This window comes from Melospiza melodia, chromosome 14, assembly GCF_035770615.1.
Source record: "Melospiza melodia melodia isolate bMelMel2 chromosome 14, bMelMel2.pri, whole genome shotgun sequence".
In the NCBI taxonomy this organism is placed as follows: Eukaryota; Metazoa; Chordata; class Aves; order Passeriformes; family Passerellidae; genus Melospiza; species Melospiza melodia.
Window position 1 is genome coordinate 5,109,076 of NC_086207.1, and position 25,930 is coordinate 5,135,005.

Genomic DNA, 25,930 nt, shown 5'->3' on the forward strand with positions numbered 1-25,930 from the left:
GGCCCCGCGGCGGTCCCGGGAACGAGGAGTCGCACCCGCGCCGCCGCCCTCGCCTTCCATTGCCTCTCGCACTTTCAAAGAGTTCAGGGCTCCCGGGGGCGGCGGAGGAGGGCCTTGCCCGGAGCTGCGGGGCCGAACCGCGGCCACCGGCAGCGGCTTAACCCTTTCTTTGCTGGCCCCCGCAAGGGGCTGCAATCCGGGTCCCGGGGCCACAGCAAAACCTGTTTACCGGAGCCAGACGCACCTGAGGAGGGGACCACCTTCTGTCCTAACGGGGAGATCCCGTTAACGGCGGTGGGAGCTCCAGCAAGACCGATCGCTGCCCGGGGCGTCGGTATTACCCCGCAGATGCTGCGTTCGGACCCGCGGTAGATTAAGAGGAGCCCAGATCGCGGCTGCTGCCAAATCCCCCGGCCGCGTCCCCCGCCGTGCCGGTCCTAACCTTTACCAGATGGTTAAGCCCCTCCAGACTTGATTACATTTCCCTGCACACCGTTTTCCTTGTAATGCGGAGTTTTTAATTACAGGAGCAGGGGGATTACAGCCCTGGATAAAGCTGAGCCCATCAGCGCGGAGGCACAGAGACCCCCCCCCCCTTCTTTCCCTGCCTCCTTCCCACCCCCGACACCCCGCTTGCCCGCAGCCCCGCGTCCCAAATCCCGCTCCCCCGCCGGGCACCCCAGTGTCAGCCCCCTCGGGCTCTCGGCGCACGATCCTGCCCAGATACCCCCGGATCTGCCTCCCCGCACCCCAGCGCTGCCCCCACCGCGGGCACAAACTTTGCGCCCCCCGCGGAAGGCGAGGGGGAGGCGGGAGCGGAGCGAGCCGCGGGTCCCCCGCCGGCCCCCGAAGCGCGACAGACGGCGGCCCCTGCGCCCCCCCTTCCCCTCCCCGGTACCGCTCACGGTCCCTCCGCCGGCCGATCCGTTCTCCCCGCAGACCCGGCTCCAGCCGCCGCCGCGCCCGGGCAGCTCCGTGAGTCGCCTCCCACCGCCGCCGTCCCCGGGGCCGCTCGGTAACGGGACGGGGCGGCCGCGGCCCCCGCCCCGCGGCTGCTCAGGGTGCGGATAATCCCGTAACGATCCAGTTAAAGGCTCGAAGGGGCTCGGAGCCGCTTTAGCCGGGCACTGATATTTCACCGCCTTTGTCTGTGCTCACCGGTCCCCGTTGGGAAGGGAACGGCCGGCCCCATCCGCTCCCCCCACCTTGCTCCCCACGGGGACCCGAGTGGGAAGCAGGATCCAGAGCCGACCGGGAGACCGGAGGAGGCAGGAGGCGGCGGAGCTGGTGGGGTTTGTCGGGCTGGGAAAAGGATTTGGTCCCTGGGAGCGCAGCGAGACCCACGCGGGACGTGCCGCGCTCGTGGGGTCGCCGGTCGGGGAGGGCAGGCGGGGCGGGCAGGGGGAAGGAGCGGAGCGCCTGGGGCACGCGTGGGCTCGGGCCGCTCGCGGGTGGAATCGGGACGGCTCCCGGTGAGTGAAGCCCAGCTCGCATCGGCAGCGCCGGTCACTGCCAGCCTGTCCCCCGCGCCATCTCCCACGCCAAGACCACCCCTGGCGGCGTCGTTGTCACCCCCGCCCCGATCCGTTTCTTTCTAATCCCCCTCCAATCCCCGATTCGCGCCCCCCCTGCCCGCCCCCCTCTCTCCGTCCATCACCGCCCAGCCCTCCCGGGGCTGAGATGCCGGCGGTGGGATGGTGGGATGGAGCGGGTATTGCTCCTCCGGGACGCCCCTCGGGTGCTGCTCGGGCCAGAGGGGGATTGAGGGTGGGGGCGAGATGGGACACAGAAATTTTCGGGGGTCTTATTTCATTCCCTCCAGTCCTTCCCCCGTCTCTGACCAAACGCATTCTGCAAAATCATTGGAGCGGCTCCGGTCCTATTGTTTGATTTAGAGTAAAATATTCACCACCACCTCCTGCTCCCGCAGGTGCACCGGCAGGATCCGAACCCCCCCCCCGACTCCCTGCCCGGTCCTTCCCGCCCTTCTCCAGCTCTGCTTGGTAAGGCTTCCCCCCACCCTGCACATCTTCATTGCTGCTTCCTTGGGGGGGGAACCGTGTCATGTCCCCCCTTGCTTCCCTCCTCTAAGGGACGTCACAGGATAGTCCCATCCTGTTCCTTTTCCTCATCTCCCCAGACCTTGCAGTCTCTTCTAGCTCCTCTCCCAGACCCCACGATTCCAGGGGACCAAGGTCAAACGGGGTAGGGGGCTGGGAGGGGTTAGGGAGAACAGACCTGTTCCAAGGATCCCTTTCCTGAAGGAAATGGCTCGGGCTGGGGGTGCTGCAGAGGGCTGAGGAATCCAAAGAAGAGCATTTTTGGGGGGAACATAGCAGGGGAGGGTGAGCAGCAGGGATGGGGGGATGGAATGGGGACAGTGCACCACTAACACCCCTCTTCATACCCTACAGATTTTAAGGCCCCTCTTGTGGTGCAGAAGAGTGTTCAGCTGCCAGCCTTGTTCTCCCGGGGTAGGGAATCAGGATGCAGCTAGGAGCCTGTTTTTGGAAAATGCTGGAAGCTGCAGGGGGGTCTGTCTCTCTGAGATGCCTTGGCACAGGCGGGCGGGTGGCCAGCTGCCTCAGGTCAGCTCTGACGAGCCTTGGCACGGCCAGCCGGGGAGATCAGGGTGGGATGTGGGATGCAGCAGGAGACGCCGCAGGTTGAGCTGCCTTGGAAAAGTCACGCAGAGAGCAAAGGACTGGGTGGGGGGGGCAAGAACACTCGGCTGCCTGTGGGCACCAAACCTTGCCCAGCCACCACTGCCACTCCATTTTCCTGCCTGCTGCGTTGCGGGGCAGCAGAAGGGGCTGCAAGAAGCGCTGTCCCTGCCAGAGCACAGAGCTCCTCCCCCAGCTGCCCAGGGCAGCCTCTGCCCAGCCGTGCATGCGGCTGCTCCCCCTCGCTCCGAGGTTTGTGGTGCCCAAGAGGGCAAACACAGCAGGAAGGGGGGGTCTCCTGGTGGGAATGAGAGCAGCCTGGCCCTGCAGCTGGGAAGTCGCTCCGGGGTTGCTTCTGTAGGGTCAGGCGCTGGGGATTCAGTCTGGGAAGCCACAATGCTCTCTGCAGCAGGATGCCCTGAGCAGAGCTCCTTCCACTTCAAAACTTTGGTTCCCTGCCTTCCCTTGGGAGGAAAACCCACGTCCTGAAGGGGATGGTGGCTGTCTTGGCATGTTTATCAGGGCTGGTGGGCACTCTGCCTGCCCTTGTGTGCTGGGATGCAAGATATGACACATGCCCATCTCCTCTCAGAAGTGCACAGGGACAGGGTGAGAAAGAAGGAGCAGGAGCTGGAGAAAGGAAATTCTCATTAAGGAAAAAATCTTCACCATGAAGGCATCACAGGGACCAGACTGGGGCAGGGATTGTCATCCTGGAGATCCTCCTGAGTTGCCAAATCTAGCTCTGAGTAGGGATGCCCCAGGGTCCTCCAGATGTCCCAACACCACTGTGAACCTGGAAAGTCCCAGTCACTGAGCAGAGGTCACCAAAGCAAGGGAAAGAGCTGCCCAGATAGCCCAGGGTTGCAGAGCACAGGTCCCAGATTGTCAGGAGCCACTTCTCACAGGCACCATACCCAGGGGTGGATGGAGCAATGAAGGACGCCAGGACTCCATTCCTACTGGAAGTCCTTGTCCTTGGGCTTTGCTCTGCAAGGTGCTGGAGTTGCTTACCACCCTCCTCTTCCTCTGCAGAGGTGCAGGAAGAACTTTTGCACCAGACATGATGTGTTCATGGAGCTCCAGAGGGTTTTTATGTGAGGAGATGCCACTGAGGTGACCAACTCAAGGCTTACTACTGGTAGCAGGCACTTGACTCTCCTGGCCCACACAGACACACAAAGGGAAAACTCCCCCAGTCCCTTTGCCAGGGACAGATGGAAATAGGAACAGGCTCAGCTCCTAGCAGATCCTCCATTGCTGTCACCTCCTTTTGAGCATTTCCAGGACATGGGGCCCAGTCCTGCTCAGCCTCTGAGGGAGCAGTTCTGAGTCCCTGGAGGACACTGACTTCAGTGGCAGCTCAGGAAGCCAAGTTTCCCCTCCTGCTCTGGTGGTGGGGGAATTTCCTGCAAACCCAAGCTGCCAAAGGAGTTGCTCTCAGGCTGGTGTCTTGTTCCACTTGAAGTAACAGACTTGGGACCCAAAGAAAAAGAAGGGATGTGTCCCCATTATCCTGAGGGCTGGGACTGCTCACTTTGCTGTGGGCATCCTCTTAGAGGGTCTCCCTAAAATGTCCTGAGGGAATGTCTCCTTTCTGCTGGGAAGGAAGAAGGAACAGTGAGCAGGAAAGAAAGGTGGGCAGCAGTGTGATGAGTGCCTGGGGGAAGAGCAGCTTTGTGAGAGAGGAGGTGACACCTCTCCTCTGTCAGGCACCAGGGTGACTGGTGTTGGAATATTATGCACAATTCTTGTGCCTAAAGTTCTGAAAGGTTAAAAAACTGATTTAAGGCTTGGAACAATACATTACAGGGAGAAGTGTAAGTGAAACTGTCTGAACTCTATGGAGAAAGAAACCAGAGGAGAAATGATGGTTGGGCCAGGGAGGTGTTACCTGGAGGAAGCGCTTTGGACATTTAAAAGAAATTCAGAGCCATGGCTTGAGCCTGACAGCTTCATGTAATAGGCAGTGAGAGGGGACCAAGCTGTCAGGACTTTTGATGGTGTCTATGCCTTTTGGTGTCCACAGATCCAAACAAAGGAGTCCCAAGTTCCCCAGTGTATCATGCTGAAGTGGGAAGTCTGGTTCTGATTGACCTCACCTCCTCCAGCAGAGAAACCACTGCAGCTCTTCCAGTCATGTTGAAGCTGGGATCCCTGTGAGGAGGCCAAGGGGCAGAAGTCAGAGTGGATGTTTCCTCTCCCCACAGACATCTTGCATCAACATCCAAACAAAAATTGCGTGCCTGCAGTTCACATTGACTGTGTGCCTGCAGTTCACATTGAAGTCCCACATCCCTGGGATAGGTTGGTGGTTTCAGAAGGGAAAGGGATGAAAAGGCATGTTCTTCTTTCTCCCCATTTCTAAAATTTCATTCTTCCAGTCCTGGACAGATATGGAGATGTTTCCTGCTTCCCTGTCCCTTCTTGCACTTCATTTCTCTGTCTCCATTCCCAGATAGGGACCACCTCTACCCTCCCCCTCTCCCCTGGCCCATGCCACGGACTTTGCCTCCCTGAGACACACCCCACCATCCCCATCTTCTCCAGGGAGCTTTGCAGATCCTCCAGGCCTCCCTTTTCTCCCCCACCAGCCCTACTTCTTTCCTCTCTGTCTGAGAGATCAGTCATCGAGGGTGTCAACGCACACGCACCCGACTCCCCCGGGAGGATGGGGAGCTGCGAGCTGGGGGTGGTGTTCTGCTGCAAGAAGGCAAAGCTGCCATCAGCAGCTGCTTTGATCTGGAGACAATTACAGACGAGTGTAGGACCCTGCTCCACTCAGCCAATAAATAATGGAATTTCTGTGTTGACACAGACAGATTTCCCCCAAACTGTCAGAGAAGGGGAGACGGAGTGAGTGAACAGGAGCCCGAGAGGCTGGAGGGAAGGCGAGAGAAGCAGGAAGGGGAAGGAATGAAGCGGGCCTGTGGGAAAACAGGGAGAAGGGAAAATAAAAAGAAGTTTGGGAAGGCAACACGGATGGGGGGAGCTGGGCAGGGAGGAGAAGAAGCCTAAGGAACACATATTTGTAGAGGGGAAGAAAATCAAGACAGGAACTGTGGGTGGAAACGGAGGGGGGGGAGTGCTGCATACGCAGCTGGAAGCAGAGGGAAAAAAAAATCTGAAGGTGGAAAAGAAAGAGAAGGAGGAACAAAGGCATGGCAGTGTCCCCGGGGCTCCCTGGCTGCCTGGCAGATCACACGCTCCCCGAGCAGGGACCATATTCCTGCACAGAGCGGCCCTGACCCCCCCGGGGCGCTGAGCCGGCATGGGAGGCACGCATGAGTTGGTGAAATGGTGCCACTGGTGTGCAGCCAACAGCAGAAATTTGCTCTGAGATCACAAGTCCCTGAAAAACCTCCTGCGGATGGCCTGTCCCCATGCTCCCCCTGCTCCTCCCCATCTCCCTCTCCCTGCTCCCTCTGCAGCCTGGAGCTGTTTGTTCTCTGGCTGGTGATGGTTTTGTACTTCACTCACGACAAAGCAAAACCTCCCTTGTGCTCAGGAGCCCCACACTGAGCCCAGCAGACACCATCCATCCAGCAACCCTCCAACCTGGGTGCAGCAACAGACCTGACAGGGATGGGGGGCACTGGGGTTGTCTCCTTCCTCCCAGTTTGGAACACTCCAGAGCCCTGCTTGTTCCCTCTTGGCCCCATCTGTGGCCTGAGCTGGCTCAGCCCCAGAAATTTTGTGTGTGGAGTATGGCCCAGCTTGCCAGGGTCTCCAGGCCAAGCACCACTTCACTGTGGGTGTCCCTGGCTCCCAGCTTGATCCTTTTTGCAAAAGCTGGCATTCAAGCTTCCCACCCAAGCTCCAGATGGGAAGCAAATAGCTCCCAGATCAGGGATTCTCCCCTCTGTAAATCTTCATTTTGCCCTATCTCTGTCTCCCACCCCTTTCTCAACCAATGCCCAGAGAAGCTGTGGCTGCTCTGTCCTGTGGCCCCTCCATCCCTGGAATTGTTCAAGGCCAGGCTGGATGGGGCTTGGAGCAACCTGGGACAGTGGAAGGTGTCCCTGCCCATGGCGGGGGGTTGGAACTGGCTGATCTTCAAGGTTTCCTTCCAACCCAACCCATTCCAGGATCCTGTGACTCCTGTTCTCTTAGGCAGCAACCCCAGCTCTAATCAGGGGCTGAACCTTTGCCCTGGCACAGATCAGATCCTGGGGACACCTTGTTGTCCCCACACAAGGAAGGCAGGACAGGATGCAGATTGGGCCAAGCCCTGACTGTTCCAGGTGGCTCTCAGCACACAGCTCTCCACAGAGCTGGGAGGGGACAGGAATGCTGCCCCTGGAGTTGTGTGGGATGGTGCCACAGCACTGATGGGACTGATGGCAGCGTGGGACACCCAGGAGCCTGCACAGAGCAGGGGGGGTGGCACAGTCTGCCAGCACCACTGCACCAGGTCAAAGCCAGGCAGGAGGGAGGGTTTCCAGGGATATTGCCTATGGATGTTGTTTAGCTTTAACACTGGCAAATGGCAGCAATGCCTGCCTAACTGGGGCAGCAGTAGCTTGTGGCCTGAGCAGTGGGAGGACTGGAGCTCCTGCCAAGCGCTTAAATCTTCCAGGATGTAAAACTGGTGTAAATTGCTGAAAAAACAGGTCTTTCTGCTAATAAAGTCACAGGGAATGATTCAGCTAGCCCAGACAGGGTAACACACAGGGCCAGGCTGGGACCCCTTCTCCAGGCTGGGACCCCTTCTCCAGAATCACTTCAGGTCTCTGGTCCCATTCATCTTACTGGGATGGTAGGAATGCTGCTGCTGCTCCTCTAGTCCCAAGCAGGATGTGTAGAGAGTGAGGGGAAGGTGGTTTAGCAGGAGAGGGTGGGGTTGAGGAAGTGCCCAGAAGCCTCCCAGGATGCCCAGAAGGAAAGAAAGAAGAGCAGCTGGCTATTTGTGCTCAGCCCCTCCATGAGGCCTCAGCCCTTCATCCCAGGATGAGGCCAGGGAAGATGTCAGGGAGAGGGGAAGTGAGATGGTAAGAGAGATTTATGTTTTTTCTGGGGTCTGCTGTGATGCCTGAGAACTTCTCCAGACACTGCCATCAATAGTCAGTGGGATGGAGACAAGCGAGGTCAGCTCAAGCTGAGCACAGTCCCCAGCCTTCCTCCAGGTCTTCCATGCCACAGGTCATGAGGAAGCTGCACCTCTGCCCAGGCACTGGGAACAAGCACCAAGCTGGCTCCAGGCACCTCAAAGCATTTTCACATTAGGAACAGGCAGAACATCCCAGCCTGGATGAGCAAACCATGCAAAACATCTCTCCTTACTCCACCAGATCCCAGTTTTAACTTGAGGAAGAGCTAATGAGAACCAGTAGGGACAGAGCACCCCAGCATTGTTCACTGGAGAAGAAGGGGAGCTGCAGAGCTGGGTCTTCTCTCTCTCAAAGTGAAACCCCAAGTCCTGACCCACCAGCACCTTAAATTCAACATGGAGATGACAAATACTAACTAAGGAGTCATTGAGAACCACTGCTCCAGACTGGGGGCTGAGAGCCTGGAGTTAACACCTCACCAAGCAGTGGTGGGAGCAAAGAGTTAACATGGCTGGTACAGGGAATGTTATCTGTCTCTTCTCTAAATATTATTTCCTCCCATGAAACCAGCTTTTCATCCTTGGCTAGAGGCAGCTCCCGCTGCTGGGAATCCAGCAGGAGCTTGTATCTGCTGCTGCACACACCACTGCTCCCAGCAAGCTGCCGAGACAAAGAGCTGCGCTCCCCCGGCGCCAGCAGCCCCAGCACGGGGAGCTGGGGCTGGGGCTTTGCCCCCCAGGGTGCAGGTGGCCTCGGGAAGGGCTTGGGGATGACAGGCTTTACACCAAAGAGGAATCTCGTTATTGAAAGCGCTGCGCTGTGGAGGGATTTCCTCCCTGTCTTGCAGGGACAGGCAGGGCCCAGTGGCAGGAGGCTGTGCAAACACCACCACCAGCCCAGGAGGGTTTCTGTGGGGCCGCCCATTTCACACCTTGCCCCTTGGGTGTGCCAGGATGGACAAGACCAGGATACACCGTGGGAAAACCAAGCTAGCAGTCACTGCCTCCAAGGTCACAAGCTGGAAAAGATGGGGGATGTGGGGCAGCTTCTGCCCCCTTTCTCAGCAGCATCAACTCAACAGCTGCATTGAGGGGCTGGGTGTCTGCGAAGCTGGTGGCTGGAATAAAATGGCTGCTGCTAAATCTTCTCTGAAACATCCTAAACTTTTAATGTGCATGAAAGCACGGCAGCATCCCTCTCGCACCCCGGAGGGCACAAAGGCGCGAGCGTCTCCGCTCTCCCATTCAGCCGGAGCCACGTGCTGCAGCCTGAACAGCGCCAGGAACGTGGCTGGAATGAAAGTCGCCCTCCCAGCCCGTGTGCTCAGAGAGCCAAAGTCAAAGGATTGCCAAGTTAAAAGGGTCAAACCTCCAAGGACAGCTGTATCTGACTGGCTATATATCATTTCAATAGCATCTTCAACGGGGATTATAATCTGAATTGAAGCGGAAAGACCTGAGGCAATGAAGCTGTCAGCAGGCTAAGATTAAGGAATTAAAACAGCAGCACAACATTACAGGATTTGTTCTAGATGTATTAGAAAGAGCAGGCTAAACACTGCAGCCTTCCCCAGGCTGGAAATTTCATACGAGCACGGAGAAGGGCAAGCGCAAGGATTTCATCAATATACATAAAAAGAGAGAGGAGAGCGAGACAGAGCTACCAAAACCCAGCCATGCAAAATATAAATCCTAACTGCAGACGGAAATGAGTCACACAAGGTTTGACTGAGGTAAATAAAAGCAGAAATGAAGTGGATTTAGGGCAAGGTAGAGGTGAAAAGACACTGACAGCCAGCAGACAGGAAAAAAATGGCCCTTAATATACTAAGGCTGGTAAAATCTGGAACACAGCCCAGCCTGTCTTGGATTGCCTGATGGGAATGAAGGTCCCCAGCCCTGAACTCCCTTCCCCTTCCATATTCTTACACCCATCTCCAGAATTACTTAAAAAAGCCAAGAATGATGGCAATGGTCTGCCAAGGGCAGCTGGGAGCTGAGCCAGGAGAGGAAGGCACACACCTTCCCTCTGCCACCACTGGGTCACCAGAAGGCCACCCCAGCTCTGTGCTCTTCAAAGCTCTCAAAATAAAGAAGGCATCAAAAGCCCACCAAAGGGCCCATTAAAACATTCCATTTATTTCTGGTAAATTGTACACACCTTTCTTCCATTGGCTCTATCCTAGACCAGTCATGGGGAGGAATTTCTCCCCTTCCTCAAAGATACTGAAATTATGGGCTAAAACACAAAGAAAAAGAGGGAAGTCTCCCTTGCAGAAAAAAAACACACAGAAAAGTTTCAGCAACCCAGACTCCATGCAGCCACCAGCTCTGCTCAGCACAAGCCATAAAGATGCACCTCTCACACTGCTTGCTGTGGCACATTTCCTTCATTATGAGCCTAAAAGCAAGTGAATCCCTCCCAGCATCTCAAACATAGCTTGGGTGACAAGTAGGGCCTGGTTGACAACTAGATTAATCCTGAACCAGGCCACCTGTGCAGAATGTGCACTTTATTGACAAAAAAATGTACCCAACAGAGCACTTCCCTGCACACACACGGCCACAGAGCAGCCAGATCTAGGACACAGAAGGAGAAGGGAAGCTAATGAGAGGCAGAGCTTGATCTGCAGCACAGGTAGAGTATGGAATTGCTTTTCAACTCTTCCAGCCAACTTCTATTGGGAGATTTACATACAAGTCCTCAATCAAGTCTTTGAAGAGTTATCCAGAGTTCCCTGGGTAAAAACAAGCTGTTTAGAGAAAGAGGAGAGTCCAGAGCTGTTCAGTGGCTCTTTTTGGTTGAGCCAAAACCAGAGAAACCCATCACAGCTGCCATTTCATCATCCTCTTCAAAGGTCAAATCTTCCTCTGCCCGCCTCTTCTTCTCTCTCTGCTTCTCCTTCTTGTAGGCTTTGGCCTTCTCCTCCTGCAGCAAGGGACACAACAGCAAAACAATTTGACCTCCTGAGCTGAAGGAGTTTTGAGACACCAGGTACTGCACAATTACCACAAATCCTGCCCACAGCAGCCAAGCTGTTCCTGAGGAAATAAACAGCAGAAATCCTGGCCTGTAGTCCTCAAGGAGGAAGTTCATCAGTGAATCCAACCCACCCCATTTCCCAGGCCAAGAGCAGAGACACACACACAAATAGACAAAATGATGCATCATCAAACTCTCTCTTCTGAGCAAACATCCCAGGTTTTGCCTGGAATCAAGGCTGGGACAAGGAGCTGGTTTGAAAGCAGGAGGCCATTCCCTTGTCCAATGCTTGGTGGCAGTGACTGTGATGCCTGCTGGCTCCCAGCCTGGCACAGTGACAGCTGCTCACTGGAACAGAGGCTGGAGCTCTGAGAGGCTTTCAGGGGGGTTTTGGCATCAAAGAGTTTGAGCTGCTCTAATCAAAGTGTTTTGCTCTGTGAGGATCATGAGCCCTGGAACAGAGCCAGAGGTTTGTACTGGGTGACACCAAAGCATGGCTTCAGCTCCCAACTTAGCAACTGCTCCCACCATTCTCATCACTGCCCTCTGTGCTCCTGAACACAGCCATGCCCTGGAGAAAGCTACATCAGGAGCTGCTGCTGATTTCCTTCTTGCCATCCATTGACTGGCAGCAGCTTTTCAACCCACAGCACCCCCTTTGCTGCTGGGGCAACTCCCTCCTAGCCCCCAAACAGAGGGGGCTCAGCAGCACCACAGCCTGCCTGAGAGCAGAGCACAGGGCTGCTCTGTGAGCACCCCAAAGAGCTCTCCTGTGCTGAAACAAAGCTCAGGGCTTGGCCAGGGAGACTGAAACAGGCAGTGATCTGTAACCTTGGGTTATGTGGCTGCTGATAGAAGAGAAGCACCCACAGAAGCTTCTCAGCTGTCAGAACTTTGTTGGGTGTTCAAATAACTGATTTTCATGGTTACTAACATCTAAGTGCCAGTTTGAGAGACATCTGCTGTCTTTTACCACCTGCTCACACATCTTGCATCACAGCACACCATTCACAAAGCCCTTCTACACTTGGGGAGGCCACACAGAAGCAAGGGCCCTATGGAAGGGGATTCCAGCAACCCTAAGAGCTGTGGAAGATAATGGATGAAAATGCAGATCTGCTATCAGACCACACAAGTTCCAACACAACTAGTGGGGGACAAAAAATGGACTTGTGCTGTTCTGAGTGGAAATCTGAAGCATCAAGAGTTATTCTCACACATAAAGAGGAGAAAAGGGATTCTAGGGACAGCAATACAAACTTTTTAAAAGCAGAAAAACAAACCCCACTCGTAGGAGCAGATGAGAAGCCCATGCTACCAAGAACAATGCTTATAAGGGACAAGAGTAGGAACCAGGGTTGATTTCCTCCCCAAAATTGTTTCTGGGGAGCTTTGCTTCCTCAGCTGCTGCCCAGACTTACCTCCTCACGGAGTTCCTTCATCCTCTCCTCAAAGTCATAATCCTTCTGCTTCTCCTCCATCTTCTTCTTGTTCACCTCAAAGCGTTTCTTCACCTGGTCCAGCGTGGAGCGCTCCACCCGCATGGACATGCCCAGATTCCTCTGGTCTGGAGAACACGAGTGGAATCAGCAGTGATCTGCATGAAATCTCCATACCTGATCCCAATTTAAACAGCACAGCACCACCTTCCTGCCTGTCACTCCCCTCAGAGCACCTTCCAGGGTCAGATTAAGGATTTCTTAGGTTGGAGAGTGGGCTTTAGGGCCATACCATAACCCACAACAATCCAAACACTACTCATAACAAGAACACAGACTATTCTTTAAAGGTTCCTTATTTGGATGCTCCCTGTCATTTGCTCTGATGCCTCAGGAAATTTAATCTTGGACCAGTGGAATAAAAAAGGGTTGGAGTGTTGAAAAAGGAGCTAGAATAAAACTGACAGGCTGGCATCTCTCAGCTGTGGGCGATGCTAAACAAGACATGAGTGGCACTCAGAGATCCTGATTACACAGGACATTCCCAGCTAAAGCAGAGAATATAAAGTCAGGCCTCTGATTCAGTGGCTCCTCAGAGCAGATTCACAGTTTTTCACTTGTGGGTAAGCTTGTGCTGACAGGGCTACCCCCAGAAATGCCTCCAACCCACATTTCTGAGTGGATCCAAACACCCTGTTCCCTCCAGCAGCCCTGCACAGGTTTGTCCCAGAGATGCAGCAGCACTTGGAAGCTTAAACTACACACCAGGAATTAGTAAAAGGGCTGCCAAGAACAAGCAGGTCTGAGCCAGTTTTACTGACAGGTTTAAAAGTTCCCAGACACATTCATATACTAAGGTACTGTGCAAGCAGCCACTTTCCAATCCCAGCTCAGCCCTACAACTCATGCCCAGCCACACAGCCATGGCAGCATTTTTGATTCCAGATTCTCTCCTATGAACTTCTTGCTCATCTCCCAATATGTCAGACAAGGCATGTTGGCACCTTCCACCCATCTACATAAAAGCACAGGTTTTTAAAACACTGTGTTTTCTTTTCTGAGCTACAGAAAAGCACTCCTCAGGTTTCTACTGAACCTCCTGTTCTCAAACAGCCCCATGTGCAGGTCTGGAGCACACACATCTCTGCCTTTTTGTACACAGGTGATTTTCTGACTTCCACAAGGAGCCAAAAATACCTTCATGAGCAGGAACAACATGCAAAGTGTGTCAGTTCTGTTCTACTGCTCCTTTACTTTCTCTACATTCCCCCCTCTCTGATCATGCCAGGAAGAAGCAATATCCACAGTCAGATACACGAGGGTATAGTCCTGGTCTGAGCTCTAGAGCTCAGGCATCAGCCAGTTCTGAGTTTGTACTCAACTTCTAGAGAAGTTTCTGATCCAAAAATAAGCCAGTCCCAGCCCTTTTACTTATCTAAGTACTTTACGGTTTGAGTGCTGTAAAAAGATTCTCTCCAGATTTACAGAGGAGACATCATGATTTGGTGGGTGGACTAAATGACCTCTGAGGGTCCCTTCCAACCCAAACTACTCTAGAATTTTCTGACCCTGGGTTTCTCACAGCATTGACAGGAAGGACGGGGAAAATAAGTCAACAGAGTACACCAATCACTGTTTCTGCTGGGCTTATTCCATGAAAATGGCCCAGCACTCTGGAAGGTGTCAGGAGCTCAGGGCAGCATCTCCACAGCTCTCATGGTGAGCTCCTACATGCTGATCTCCTAAGCTCCCTGATCCATAGATAAGTGTTCAGCCCTCAGACATGGGTGATGCTCAAAAGGAACAGTCCCTCCAACTCAACCAGCCCTCCAAGGAGGCAAAGAAATGCTCCTTACGTTTTTTGCCATTGATGTGATCCAAGAAGTTGATGGAATCCTTCACCACACAGTCACATACATTACAGTAATACCTGTCAGGAGACACAGAAGAATGAACCCCAAAGCATGACACAAAACTCAACCCACACAAGAGACAATCTGCATGTCACTGGGGACACAGGACACTTCTCCAAGACAAGAGGACCCCAGTGAGGAGCAAGGGCAATGGACAGGCTGCCATGGAGGTACCAACCCTGATACCAACACCCCTCTGACACGATAGAAACAAATTCTGAGCTGCTCTGCAAGACACCAGGCACAGCATTTTCTCTTGCAGCCACACCCTACTGGGTGGGATGGGCTTTGTGACACAGACTGCCCTCTCCCAAGGCAGGGCTGGCCAGCAGCTCAGGTTTCTATTCCACAGTCCTCTCACCTGGCTGCAAGGCAAGTGCAGCCATCCCTGTCACTCACAGTGCAACTCCCTGATGAGCACAGCTGTGCCTCCTGCCCATCCTGAGAGTCCAAAAGTCAGGGGCTGAACTGCCACCCCTGGGTGCTGATCAGGGCTGCACATCTCCCTGGCACTGCTGCCCAGAGAGACACCAACAGCTTCACTCCTGAGGTGACACAAACTCAACACATTCTTTTGATGCTTTTGATGGCTTAGGGTGAGCTCAGAACCATTTCAGACCTTGGTGGAACACGAATCACACAAACAGTGGCCAAACACGATTCCTAAGAACAGCTATCTGGATGTTTCTCCCATTCCCAGTGCACAGATACCCAAATCAGCAGCAGTCCTGGTCTCAGTGCAAGCAGGCCTGGTTAAAGACACCCAAGCAGGCAGCAGAGATCTGCCTCTGCTGGTCCTACAAGTGGGCAACACTGATACCAAGGAATAATGTCCAAAGGGGCTCAGCCTGCTGGGTCTGTTCCATGTTACCCCAGGAGACACAGTTTAGGTGTAGAAAAATGCAGCCCCACCATCCCAGGCTCCAAACACAGAAGGACAGCAGCTCCTGGTGCTCTGGGAGGGGTCTCAGCTGTGTCACAGCTTCCCAGTCTAACCAGCATGACTCTGAGACCTCAATAAGACCACAACCTACCCTCCCATCTCTGACTGAGGGGTAGTTTTGGTGATGACAATGGTTTTCCCCAGCTTGGATTCCAGGTCCACTTTGTAGTCCCGGTGCCGCAGGAGTTCCCTTTTGACAGGCTGAGCTGGTTTGCCTAAAACACAAACAAAAGGTCAAGCTTGACATGCTGGATTTCACATTCCCCTTGGTGCAGAGGGGCCTGCTGGCTATCTGGGACTACCTGATCCACGCAGAAAATGCACCTTTGTTTTTAAATCAGTACAGGATATAATTTCCTCCTCACTGTTTCCTGGTTCCTATTAGAACCAGGAGCTGAAGTATCTCCAGCTCTGATTTGAGTTGTATTCTGAGATCCTGTTTCCAGCAAATGACTGGAAACAAGAAGAGTCCTCCTTCCCCAAAGAAGAGTCAGGCCCTGGAAAGGTTCTCAGGAATTTCTTTTGTCAAAAAAAAAGAAAACCATACTCAGTGGCAAACAAAGGAGAAAGGGAAGGAGCAAGCCAGCTCTTTCCCTTTGGGATTCAACTTCTCACTGCTCTGTCCCTCCCAAATTCCCAGGGTGTGGGAGGCTCAGTGCCAACCCAGCACACTGCTCACCATCTTTCTTCTCCCTCTCCTCCGTGAGCCGCTTCTCCGCCAGTTTCTCGTACTCATCCTTGTCCCACTTCCTGCGGAAGTCCAGGTTCTTGGTCTGGGAGGGAAACAGAGTTCATTACCATTTATTCCATAGCCTGATCACCTCTGAGGGGGCAAAGAGGGGGAATCACACGGCCTGTGAGGCCAGTGCAGAAAATTAGGAGAATTATATTATATCCCCCTGTCCTCTGTTTTCCATCCAGGAGTTATGGATGTGGTTTAAGATAATCACTCTCAGCATGCCTCTAGCTACTACTAGAATAATTTCAGAGCACTAAAAGAAGAAATGAGTTGATCTTAACAGCTCCTGAGATGATCATCCAGGCTTTTGCCTTGAAAATCAGACTCAAATGGAATTGAAACGGATGGATCTCAGACCTGGGAAGTGCCCCCTGACAAACACAGCAGCAGATTACACCTCCTTCTTCCAGAAGCCAAAAGAATCCAAGCTGCAATGTCAGACAAGGAAGCTGCAAAACAGAGGCTGAGCTAAAGAGAGTTTGATTACCCTGCAGGAGCAGGGAGGGCTGTGCCTGTCTGCTCTCAGCAGTGTCCACGTGGTGCAGGCATCAAAGTGCAGAGCTTGCCGTGAAATCACAGGCACCAGGGTGGGATTTCCAAGTGAGCACATGGACAAGCAAAGAACAAGCTCTGAAACCCTGTCAAGGCAGGGCTTGGAGGTACCAGGGAAGCATCTGTACAAAATCCACAGGTTTTGCTGTCCTGCTCCTGCAGCTTCACACAGGAAAGGGCAGAAACACCTCCAAGGCATGCTGGCCCTTTGGGAGCTCCACAGAACTATCTGGCAGTGACAGGATAGTTGAATAGAATCCTGGAATGGTGTGTGTTGAAGGGACCCTAAAGATCATCTTGTTCTACAGGCAGGGACACCTTCCACTGTCCCAGGTTCCTCCAAGCCCAATCCAACCTGGCCTTGAACACTTTCAGGGATGGGGCAGTCACAGCTCTGGGCAGTCACAGCTTCTGTGGGCAACCTGTGCCAGGGCCTCCCCACCCACAGAGGGAAGAATTTCTTCCCAGTATTAAATCTAACCCTGTTCTCTGGCAGTGGGAAAGCCATTCCCCCTTGTCCTGCCACTCCATGCCCTTGTTCCAAGTCCTTCTCCAGCTCTCTTGGAGCCCCTTAGACACTGGAGGGGGCTCCAAGGTCTCCCTGGACAGAGATTGGTGTTCAGTCACCCCCAGGCTGAACAGCCCCAGCTCTCTGTCTCCAGAGCAGAGGGGCAGCAGCCCTTGGAGCGGATCCATGGCCTCCTCTGGGCTCACTCCCACAGGTCCATGTCTCTCCTGTGCTGGGGCACAGGAGCTGGACACAGCATGGGCATGAAGGCAGGCTGAATTCAGGTGAAGCTGGCATTGAAGAAAACAAAGACTATTTTTTGGGTGGATTTCACTCAGTCCCCAATGCTGAGGGTAGAAGTGACTGGGGAATTCCTATTCCACTCACATTCCAAGCTCTTCCCAGCATTTGCCCCATCTGCAGCTCAGGCCCCCACACCTGGGATCAGTCATGGTTTCACTCAGCCAGCTCCTGAATTTCCTGAGCAGATAAACCCTCCTTTGGATAGAGCTGCATTCCCTCAGCATGGCGGGGAGAGCCTCTCAGTTTCACATTAAAGAAAGGACAAGATGTATTTAAAAACACCTCCGGGGGAGAAGGACCCCCCTCACCCCACACCCCACCGCCTTCTCCGCTCAGCCAAATCAAGAATCCAATCACAATCCAAAGGACACAAATCCCATTTGGAGCTACAGCAGCAGCAGAGCCATTTAAAGTTCTCTCCTCTGGCAATCCTTCAAATGGAACGAACAACTACTGATAGGGATGAAAATGCCTTGGGGAGGCGTAGAAAAATTCTCATTTATTCCCAGAGCTTCTTAAGCACTTTAAGGATGTCGTAACAGGTTTTATTAACCACCCTGAGCAAAAGAAAAGAAAATATCACTGAGTGTAAATTAACGTTTGGGGGTATTTTCCAGACTCTCCTGCATGCCAGGCATTATCTCAAATCGTAGCTGGTGGGAGCCTGCAGAGGGGGAGGTTTATTAGCTGCTTCTCCCTCCTGTTGCAATAAAAGGAAAATAGTCTTTTGCAGCTCTTTTACCAATCTGCCTCATCCAGGCGTGGGGAAAGGAATTAAACTAAACTGCGTGACAAGATCTTGGTTGGACAATATTTGAAGGGATGTTTCTGAATTGCTCTGCTGCAAGGCCCCAAAATCTTTATCTCAGAGCTGTTTTAGATAACAGAGAATACTTCTCAAATTAATAACAATCATTAACAACCAGAAGAGCCTCACAGCCTCCTGCTCCCTCTGGAGATGGACACCAATGGTGTGCCCAGCATCAGCATCAGCACCAGAGCCTGTGAAACAACACAGGAGTCTCAGGCCAGGCTCAATCCAGCAGGAATTCTCAGCTGGCAGCTGACAATAAGCCACAGCCCCCACCTCCCTCACAGGCAGGCATCCTGCTCCTGACCTCTCCCACTCCATGGAATTGATGCTGGAATGGTTTGGACTGGAAGGAACCTTGAAGACCAGCCAGTCCCACCCCCCTGCCATGGGCAGGGACAGCTTCCACCATCCCAGGCTGCTCCAAGCTCCATTCAGCCTGGCCTTGGGCACTGCCAGGGATGCGGCAGCCACAGCTGCTCTGGGTCTCACTTCTCTGTAAGTGGCTTCAAGGAAGGAAAGATTGGCCAAAACCCCTCAAAACCACAGCCCCCGTGCTGCTGACAGCTTTGGGATGGCACTGGAGGTGTCCCAACAGCCTGGCTCTCCACTCAGGCTACACCTGCAGCACCTACCTTACCCATCCCATTTTAACACTCACAGAATCATTGAGGTTGAAAAAAATCTCCAAAATCATCAAATCCAAGCTGTGAGAGATCCCCCCCTTATCACTCAGTCCAGAGCACTGAGTGACACATCCAGTCAGTCCTTGAACACCTCCAGGAATGGTGACTCCACCACCTCCCTGGACAGCTCCTCCCAATGCTGGACAGCCCGTACTGGGGAAAAGAAAACCATCTCCTAATTTCCAACCTAAACCTCCCCTACTGCAACTTCTGAGGCTGTTTCCTGTCGTCCTGTCACTGGTTGTCTGGGAGCAGAGCCCAACCCACACCTGGTTGCACCCTCCTGTCAGGGAATTGCAGAGATGTTTCTCCATCGGGACAGGGAAAAAGCGACGAAGGGAAGGGAAGGGAAGGGAAGGGAAGGGAAGGGAAGGGAAGGGAAGGGAAGGGAAGGGAAGGGAAGGGAAGGGAAGGGAAGGGAAGGGAAGGGAAGGGAAGGGAAGGGAAGGGAAGGGAAGGGAAGGGAAGGGAAGGGAAGGGAAGGGAAGGGAAGGGAAGGGAAGGGAAGGGAAGGGAAGGGAAGGGAAGGGAAGGGAAGGGGCCACCCGCACGAGCCATCGCCCAGCCCTTGGAGGTGGATGGGGGTCCCTGCCAGGGGGCTGGAGGTAGGAGGGCACCTCCACCCCGGAGGCTGAGGCAGCTCCATCTCCTCATGCTCCACGGCTGGGACAGGCGGAGCTCCGGCCCTAGGACGGGAGGATCACAGAACCACTGCGACTGGAAAAGTGCTCTGAGATCATCGAGTCTAACATCGACCCAACACCACCGTGTGAACCGGACCAGGGCACCGAGTGCCCCGTTCCGCCGTGTCCCAAACGCCTCCAGGGACGGCGACTCCGCGACTTCACCGTGGGCGGGATCGCGCTGGGGCCGCCCCACTCCCAGCCCCGAAGGTATCAGGAGAACCCCAACCTCCCACCGCCCACACACAAAGCTGCAGAGAGCAGGGATGAGCCCCCTCCCACCCCACACACACCCGCCCACCGCGGCAGCCCCGGCCCCGCCACATCCCTCATCCCGCGGCCTGGCACCGGCCCCGCCCGGAGTACAGCGCGGTGCGGCGGGGCCCTGCCAAGCCCGGTATGAGCAGCGGGGGCAGCCGGCAGCCCACACTGTGAGGGCAGCCCACACTCGGAGGGCAGCCCCGGCGGCAGCACCTACCCCGCTGCCGGACGCCATGGCGAGCCGAGGGCACAGCACCGGGAACTGTCGCGCGGCGCCGTAAAGCGCGGCCGCCCGCGCAGTCACGTGTCCCGCCGCCGTCACGTGCGGGCGCTCCCGGTGTCCCGGTGCCGGCCATGCTGCGCCTCGGCCCCTTCGCCGCCGCCGCCCGCTGCCTGCCGGCACGGCCCCGCCTCGGGCCGCTGTGCCTCGCTGGCAACCGCGGCAGCTTCGCCCGATCCTGGCTGCCGGCCGGTGACCGCGGAGCCCTGTACCGGCAGGTGCGGGCGGCGGCGGCGGGCGGCGAGCGGCTGCCGGTGCTGAAGACACCCAAGGTAAAGGCGGGGAGCGGGGGTGGCGCCGGTGGGTACCGGCTGTTCCCCCGCGCCCTTGCCGCTGACGGCCGCTCTGTATCCCGGGCAGGGCACCCGTGACCACGCACCGGCGCAGGCGGCGCTCCGTGAGCGGCTCCTGAGCGCCGTGGTGTCCTGCTTCAAGCGGCACGGGGCGGCCGCCATCGACACCCCCGTGCTGGAGCTGCGGGTGAGGCGCAACGGGAGCTCTCCTCGCCCTCGGTGTGGGGAACGGACCCGCCCGGGGGCTGTGGGACCGGGGAGCGCCCCCGGGGCTTCGGGACGGCTTTGGGAGCTCCCTCCGTGCGGGGCACGGCCAGGCGGGGAGGGCAGCTGGGCATTCACTTTTGGTGCTTTTTGGGGGGACGGGGAGGTGGGCTCAGGTCCGAGGGGGCTGGAGGGGTCTGTGTGTAATGCCCGGTTCGTGGGGACCGAGCTCCGTGCCCCACCTCGGGGACCCTTCAGCCCAGAGCCACCCGGTCACCAGCCCCTGTGTTCCTCCCCAGGAGACGCTGGTGGGGAAATACGGGGAGGGAGCGAAGCTCATCTACGAGCTGAAGGACCAGGGAGGGGAGCTGCTGGCCCTGCGCTACGACCTCACCGTATCCTGTGCTCCCAAGGGGATGGTGGCACCCTGAGAGGATGGTGGTGCACCAAGGTAGTGGCCACCTCTGCCTTGAGGGATCGCTCTTGCCCTGGCCTGCCTGCAGGTCCCATTGGGGTGATGGCAGCCCCCTTGGCCATCCCAGCTGGTCTGGCTGTCATTGTCATGACTTCACACCATCTCCCAGCCAGGCCCACAGCAAAGTCCCTTCCTGCTGTGGACATGAACCAGTATGCTCCACTGTACTGGTTTTATCTCCACCTCTGCTGTGCCTATCCCACCTTGCTAGTGCCACCTGCAGGTGTTCATCCCAGGCCTTCTCAACCTCCACATCTCAACAACATCTCTTTCCTTCAATGTCCACATAGCTGTGCCATACATTGAATTCCCACTGATCCCACTGTGAGAGGGAGGAATGATAGGAGAGGGTCCTTGTGTATGGGACATTGTCACACAGTGGGTCTGGATGAGGAAATGGAGCTGTCCTAGCGTTGAAGGAGCTTTGGTGGTTCATTGTACTCATCCTCAGCCCGGGGGATGATCTCCCTAGAGGTTGTAGAGTTACAGAATATCACAAATTGGAAGGGATCTGTAAGAATCACCCAAGTCCAGCTCATGACCCTGCACAGGACAGCCCAAGAATCTCACCGTGGTTGTGAAAAAAATTGGGAAGCGGCTGACAAAGGGAAGGGGAGATGGGAGGCTTTGGGGTTCAGCTTCTACAGCTCTGAGGATATCCATGTTCCCATCCTTAACTCCTCGGGCCCAGGTGCCCTTTGCTCGCTACCTGGCCATGAACAAGATCACCAAGATGAAGCGTTACCACGTGGCCAAGGTGTACAGGAGGGACAACCCGGCCACCACGCGCGGCCGCTACCGCGAGTTCTACCAGTGCGTGAGTGTTGTGGTGCCAGTGCTGCCACCAAGGCCACAGGGCCAGCAGGGTTTTCCTTCTCCAGCTGCTGCAGAGCAGCAGGGTGTGCATGACTAAGGCCCCCTGGCTCTGCCAGGAGCTCCCATCACTTCTTCTGCCCCCAGGACTTTGACATTGCCGGGCAGTTTGACCCCATGATTCCCGACGCCGAGTGCCTGAAGATCGTGCACGAGATCCTCAGTGACCTGCAGCTGGGGGACTTTGTCATCAAGGTGAGACTGTGTGGGTTCTCTGTGCCATGCTGGGAAGCAGTGGTCATTGTTCTGTGCTTTTACACAGTAGCACTTCCTCCCACTCCAAGACCCAGAAGTTCATCCCACATCCCTACCTCCTCATGGTGTATATGCAAAGGCTGGACCTCGGCTTGGACATGCCTTAAGCTGGGAATACCAGGAGCTCTCTTGAGGCTGCAGTCAGCAGAGTTCTCTCCAGGACTGACCAGTGTCTGCAGAATTACAGTAGCTGACTAGATCCATATAGTCACAGGGTGGTTTTCACACTTCTACACCTTCTCTTCCCATGGAATTTGGGTGCTGGGGGAAAGGCATGAGGAAATGCCAACAGCTGCAATTTCCCACACACTGGGAAAAAAAGAAATTACATCAGAGGGTACCCCCAAGGTTAGCATGCCTCTCCCTCCCCCAGGTCAACGACCGTAGGATTTTGAATGGTGTGTTTGATGTCTGTGGTGTTCCAGAGAGCCAGTTCATCCCTGCCTGCTGCACCATAGACAAGCTGGACAAGGTCAGCACTGGGCTCATGGGGAGACACTTCTGGTCTTGGGATGGATGTCTTAGGCTGGGCAGTGTTGTGGCTGTTCTTGTTGAGAAGAGTTTCACAGCAGCTGAGGTGGGGTCCGTAAAGGATTTGAGGAGTTCTTGGGCCTGGTTAAGAATAAAGCCTGGTGATTTGTTAAAAATTCCTGTAAGAGAGAGGGGGGCATGGTTAGCAAGATTGCTGACTGTTGTCCAACACAAGTTGTGCCCATGTGGGCTGATGGAGGCAGTGGGTGAGGAGAACTTCCTGCAGCAATTGATGCCATTCTGTGCCCTACAGATACCATGGGAAGAAGTGAGGAGTGAGATGGTGGGAGAGAAGGGGCTCTCTCCCGAGGCTGCCGATCGCATTGGGGAGTATGTCCAGCTCCACGGTGAGTGAGCACCACAGGGTGCTGCCCTTGGCCCTGTTTTCAGGGCTGGGCATGAAAGGTGTAGGGCCCTGTGACAGTGGTCACAAGGGTTCTTGGATGAGGGAAGAGATGAGAATGTTGGTTCTATGTTCAGAAGGCTTGATTTATTATTTTATAATATATATATTACATTATAACTATAGTAAAAAGAAAGAGGAGGAAAGGTGTTACAGGGCTTGCAAGGGTCTTCAGGGTGAAGAGAGAGATGAGAATGTTGACTTCATGTTCAGAAGGCTTGATTTATTATTTTATGATATATATATTACATTATAACTATACTAAAAAGAATAGAGAGGAAAGTTCTCAGAAGCTAGCTAAGCTAAGAATAGAAAAAGAATGAATAACAAAGTTCTGTGTCCAGGCAAAAAGCAAGAACAGCTCTGCCGTGAGTGGTCAGTAAATCCAAACATTCACCCAAGACCAATCATGCATCCACCTGTTGCATTCCACAGCAGCAGATAACCATTGTTTACATTTTGTTGCTGAAGCCACAGCTTTTCAGAAGGGGGAAAAATCCTAAAGAAAGGATTTTTCACAAAAGATGTCTGTGACAGAAAGGTTTCTTCAGAAGGCTAGCTAAGAATAGAATAGAAAAGAACGATAACAAAGGCAGCTGGCTTGGACAGAGAGCGAGAGCCAGCTCTGCCGTGACTGGTCACCAAATCCAAACATCCACAGGAGACCAATCACGGATCCACCTGTTGCATTCCACAGCAGCAGATAACCATTGTTTACATTTTGTTTCTGAGGCCTCAGCTCAGAAAGGAAAAAATCTCAAGAAGAGATTTTCACAAAAAGATGTCTGCGACATGGCACAGCCCTGGCTGGCTGGGGGCACCGTGCCGGGTGCTGGTGCCCTGGCACAGCTGAGGCACGGCTGGTCCCCACAGGTGGGCTGGACCTGATCGAGCAGCTTCTGCAGGACCCACAGCTATCCCAGAACAAGGTGGCCAAGGAAGGGCTGGGGGACATGAAGCTGCTGTTTGAGTACCTGACCCTGTTTGGCATCACGGGGAAGGTGAGGAGCTGTGGGGCAGGAGGGGGAGCTGCCCCGCCGGGCCCCGAGCGGGCGGTGACGGGGCCGCCCTTGTGCCCCGCAGATCTCCTTCGACCTGAGCCTGGCGCGGGGCCTGGACTATTACACGGGGGTGATCTTTGAGGCTGTGCTGCTGCAGCAGGACCACGAGCACCTGGAGGAGCCGCTCAGCGTGGGCAGCGTGGCCGGAGGCGGCCGCTATGACGGGCTGGTGGGCATGTTTGATGCCAAGGGCCGCAAGGTGCCCTGCGTGGGGGTCAGCATCGGCATCGAGCGCATCTTCTCCATCCTGGAGCAGAGACTGGAGGTGGGTGATGCAGGCAGTGCGTTGGGGAAGGCTCTAGGAAGAATAATTGTTTATTCTCCAGCTCCACAGTGCTCAAGAGAAAATAATTTTGGGGTGGCGCTTCCCATGCCTAAATATTGATGCACAAAAGACAGAGTCCTTTTATGCAGCCCATCGGGATGCAGATGTGGGCAGCTGAGGGCAGCATTTCTCAGGAGGTGTCAAGGAAATGTTAGAGACAGCCTTGAGCTCTGGGCCTGCCTCTGAGCTTTGTGCCCCAGTCACTTTATTGTGTCTTGCCACTGAAGTTTTCTGTCCTGGGGATTCTGAAGCAATGAATTTGGTAACAGCTGTGAACTCACTCTAATAAACCCCAGGAAAGCCTCTGTGGAGATTCATCATTCTGTGTTTGGTTCCAAGCCTGTGATTCCTTGCAAGTGAAGCTTAGGCAATGTGCTTGTACCTGAAGAATCAAAGGAGACACTGGGAAGCTGTCCTGGTCCCATCCAGGAGGCTGGCCAGGGTCCCCAAGGAACAGCAGCACACAATTAAGCAGTGTGACACAATGCAGAATCTCTGGGGGGCTCATTAAAGGTGCCCAGGTTGTCAGTGACTGAGTTAAGGTCTGGAGATAGATGAGTTGAGGTGTTGTGAGCTGCAGATTCCCACAGAGTCACTCCCATCATTGTCCCATGTGTATCCTTTCAGGCTTCTGGGGAGAAACTTCGAACAACTGAGACCCAAGTGCTGGTGGCTACACCTCAGAAACACCTTCTTGCTGCCAGAATGAAGCTCATCTCCGAGCTGTGGGACGCAGGGATCAAGGTAAAGGAATGACTTGGGCTTGGCAGTGTCACAGGTGAGGGAGGGAGAGCCTGAAGAGAGCTGTAGCACAGCAAGACCAACCTCATTAGTTGTGTGTCTCTCCAAGATCTGGGCCTGTCTGAGCTCACAGAGTCATTCAGGTTGAAAAAGACCTCTAAGATCATCAAGTCCAACCTTTAGATCTAGGCAGGCAGAGCAGTAAAGTGGTTGCTGCAGGGTTTGGTTTTTGGTGCTTTACTGCAGTATCCATTAGAGCAAAGTTGGGTTAGTTGTTCACCCTTCCCATTCCCTCCTAGGCAGAGATGCTGTACAAGAAGGATCCCAAATTGCTGAAGCAGCTGCAGTACTGTGAGGACACAGGGATCCCCCTTGCTGCCATTGTGGGAGAGCAGGAGCTGGCAGATGGAGTTGTCAAGCTGCGAGATGTTGCAACAAGAAAGGAGGTGAGAATGCCCTTTTACCCCAGGTTTTAAAGTCCTTCCAGACTCTGGAGATCACTGGAGAGCTCTGGGTTTTCCCTCAGCGTTCCTTTGGGAGGCCGTAGCGCAGATCTATTGGGTGACTCCAGAAAACCAGTCACAAACTGCATTGGTATCCTCACTAAGTCCTTAAAAGTGCTCTTCTCTACTGCTGCTCTGTTTGCTTTGTAGGTTGATATCCCCAGAGAAAAGCTTATTGATGAGATCAGGAGAAGGCTGGAGCCCTGAGGACGTCTCTGGCTGGAGCTGCTTGGCAGAACTGCATGGCTGGAGCCCTGCAGCATCCTCAGCCCCTCCCTGCCGGCCCGGTCTGGGGACATCCCCTGGCCTAAGGCTCATTGCCTCGGCTCAGGCAGTGAGAACTGAGGAGTAAGACGGTTTTAACAGCTATGGACGGTGCAGTCACCTTCTGGGTAGCTGCTCTGAAGGTCAAGTTTGTGGGTTCCTAATCCTGCAGTCCCTGTTTGGCCATT

General features: G+C 54.6%; 2 protein-coding genes across 2 annotated transcripts; one reads left to right on the plus strand and one right to left on the minus strand.

The window, feature by feature from the left end:
- Window positions 1-9,831: 9,831 nt before the first annotated feature.
- Window positions 9,832-19,845, minus strand: ZMAT2 (zinc finger matrin-type 2). The gene is made up of 6 exons (XM_063168519.1): window positions 19,752-19,845; window positions 15,671-15,764; window positions 15,083-15,206; window positions 13,992-14,065; window positions 12,118-12,263; window positions 9,832-10,642 (listed from the first exon to the last, which is right to left on the minus strand). Exons 1-6 carry the CDS (start codon window positions 19,767-19,769, stop codon window positions 10,499-10,501), a joined length of 600 nt encoding a protein of 199 aa, XP_063024589.1. The 5' UTR covers window positions 19,770-19,845; the 3' UTR covers window positions 9,832-10,498.
- Window positions 19,846-19,888: 43 nt separating this feature from the next.
- LOC134424632 (histidine--tRNA ligase, cytoplasmic-like) lies at window positions 19,889-25,862 on the plus strand. The gene is made up of 12 exons (XM_063168520.1): window positions 19,889-20,086; window positions 20,175-20,294; window positions 20,611-20,706; window positions 21,478-21,603; window positions 21,747-21,854; window positions 22,288-22,386; window positions 22,699-22,792; window positions 23,722-23,849; window positions 23,932-24,174; window positions 24,862-24,978; window positions 25,275-25,421; window positions 25,629-25,862. Exons 1-12 carry the CDS (start codon window positions 19,889-19,891, stop codon window positions 25,683-25,685), a joined length of 1,533 nt encoding a protein of 510 aa, XP_063024590.1. The 3' UTR covers window positions 25,686-25,862.
- Window positions 25,863-25,930: the final 68 nt, after the last annotated feature.

Excerpts from the sequence above, each read along its gene's own strand:
- LOC134424632 (XM_063168520.1), top strand. The coding sequence starts at position 19,889 with ATGCTGCGCCTCGGCCCCTTCGCCGCCGCCGCCCGCTGCCTGCCGGCA. Across the intron at positions 20,087-20,174 it reads CGGTGCTGAAGACACCCAAG|GGCACCCGTGACCACGCACC; the intron begins GTAAAGGCGGGG and ends TATCCCGGGCAG. Across the intron at positions 24,979-25,274 it reads TGTGGGACGCAGGGATCAAG|GCAGAGATGCTGTACAAGAA; the intron begins GTAAAGGAATGA and ends ATTCCCTCCTAG.
- ZMAT2 (XM_063168519.1), bottom strand. Across the intron at positions 15,207-15,670 it reads GGAGAGGGAGAAGAAAGATG|GCAAACCAGCTCAGCCTGTC; the intron begins GTGAGCAGTGTG and ends TTTGTGTTTTAG. Across the intron at positions 12,264-13,991 it reads TCACATCAATGGCAAAAAAC|ACCAGAGGAATCTGGGCATG; the intron begins GTAAGGAGCATT and ends CGTGTTCTCCAG.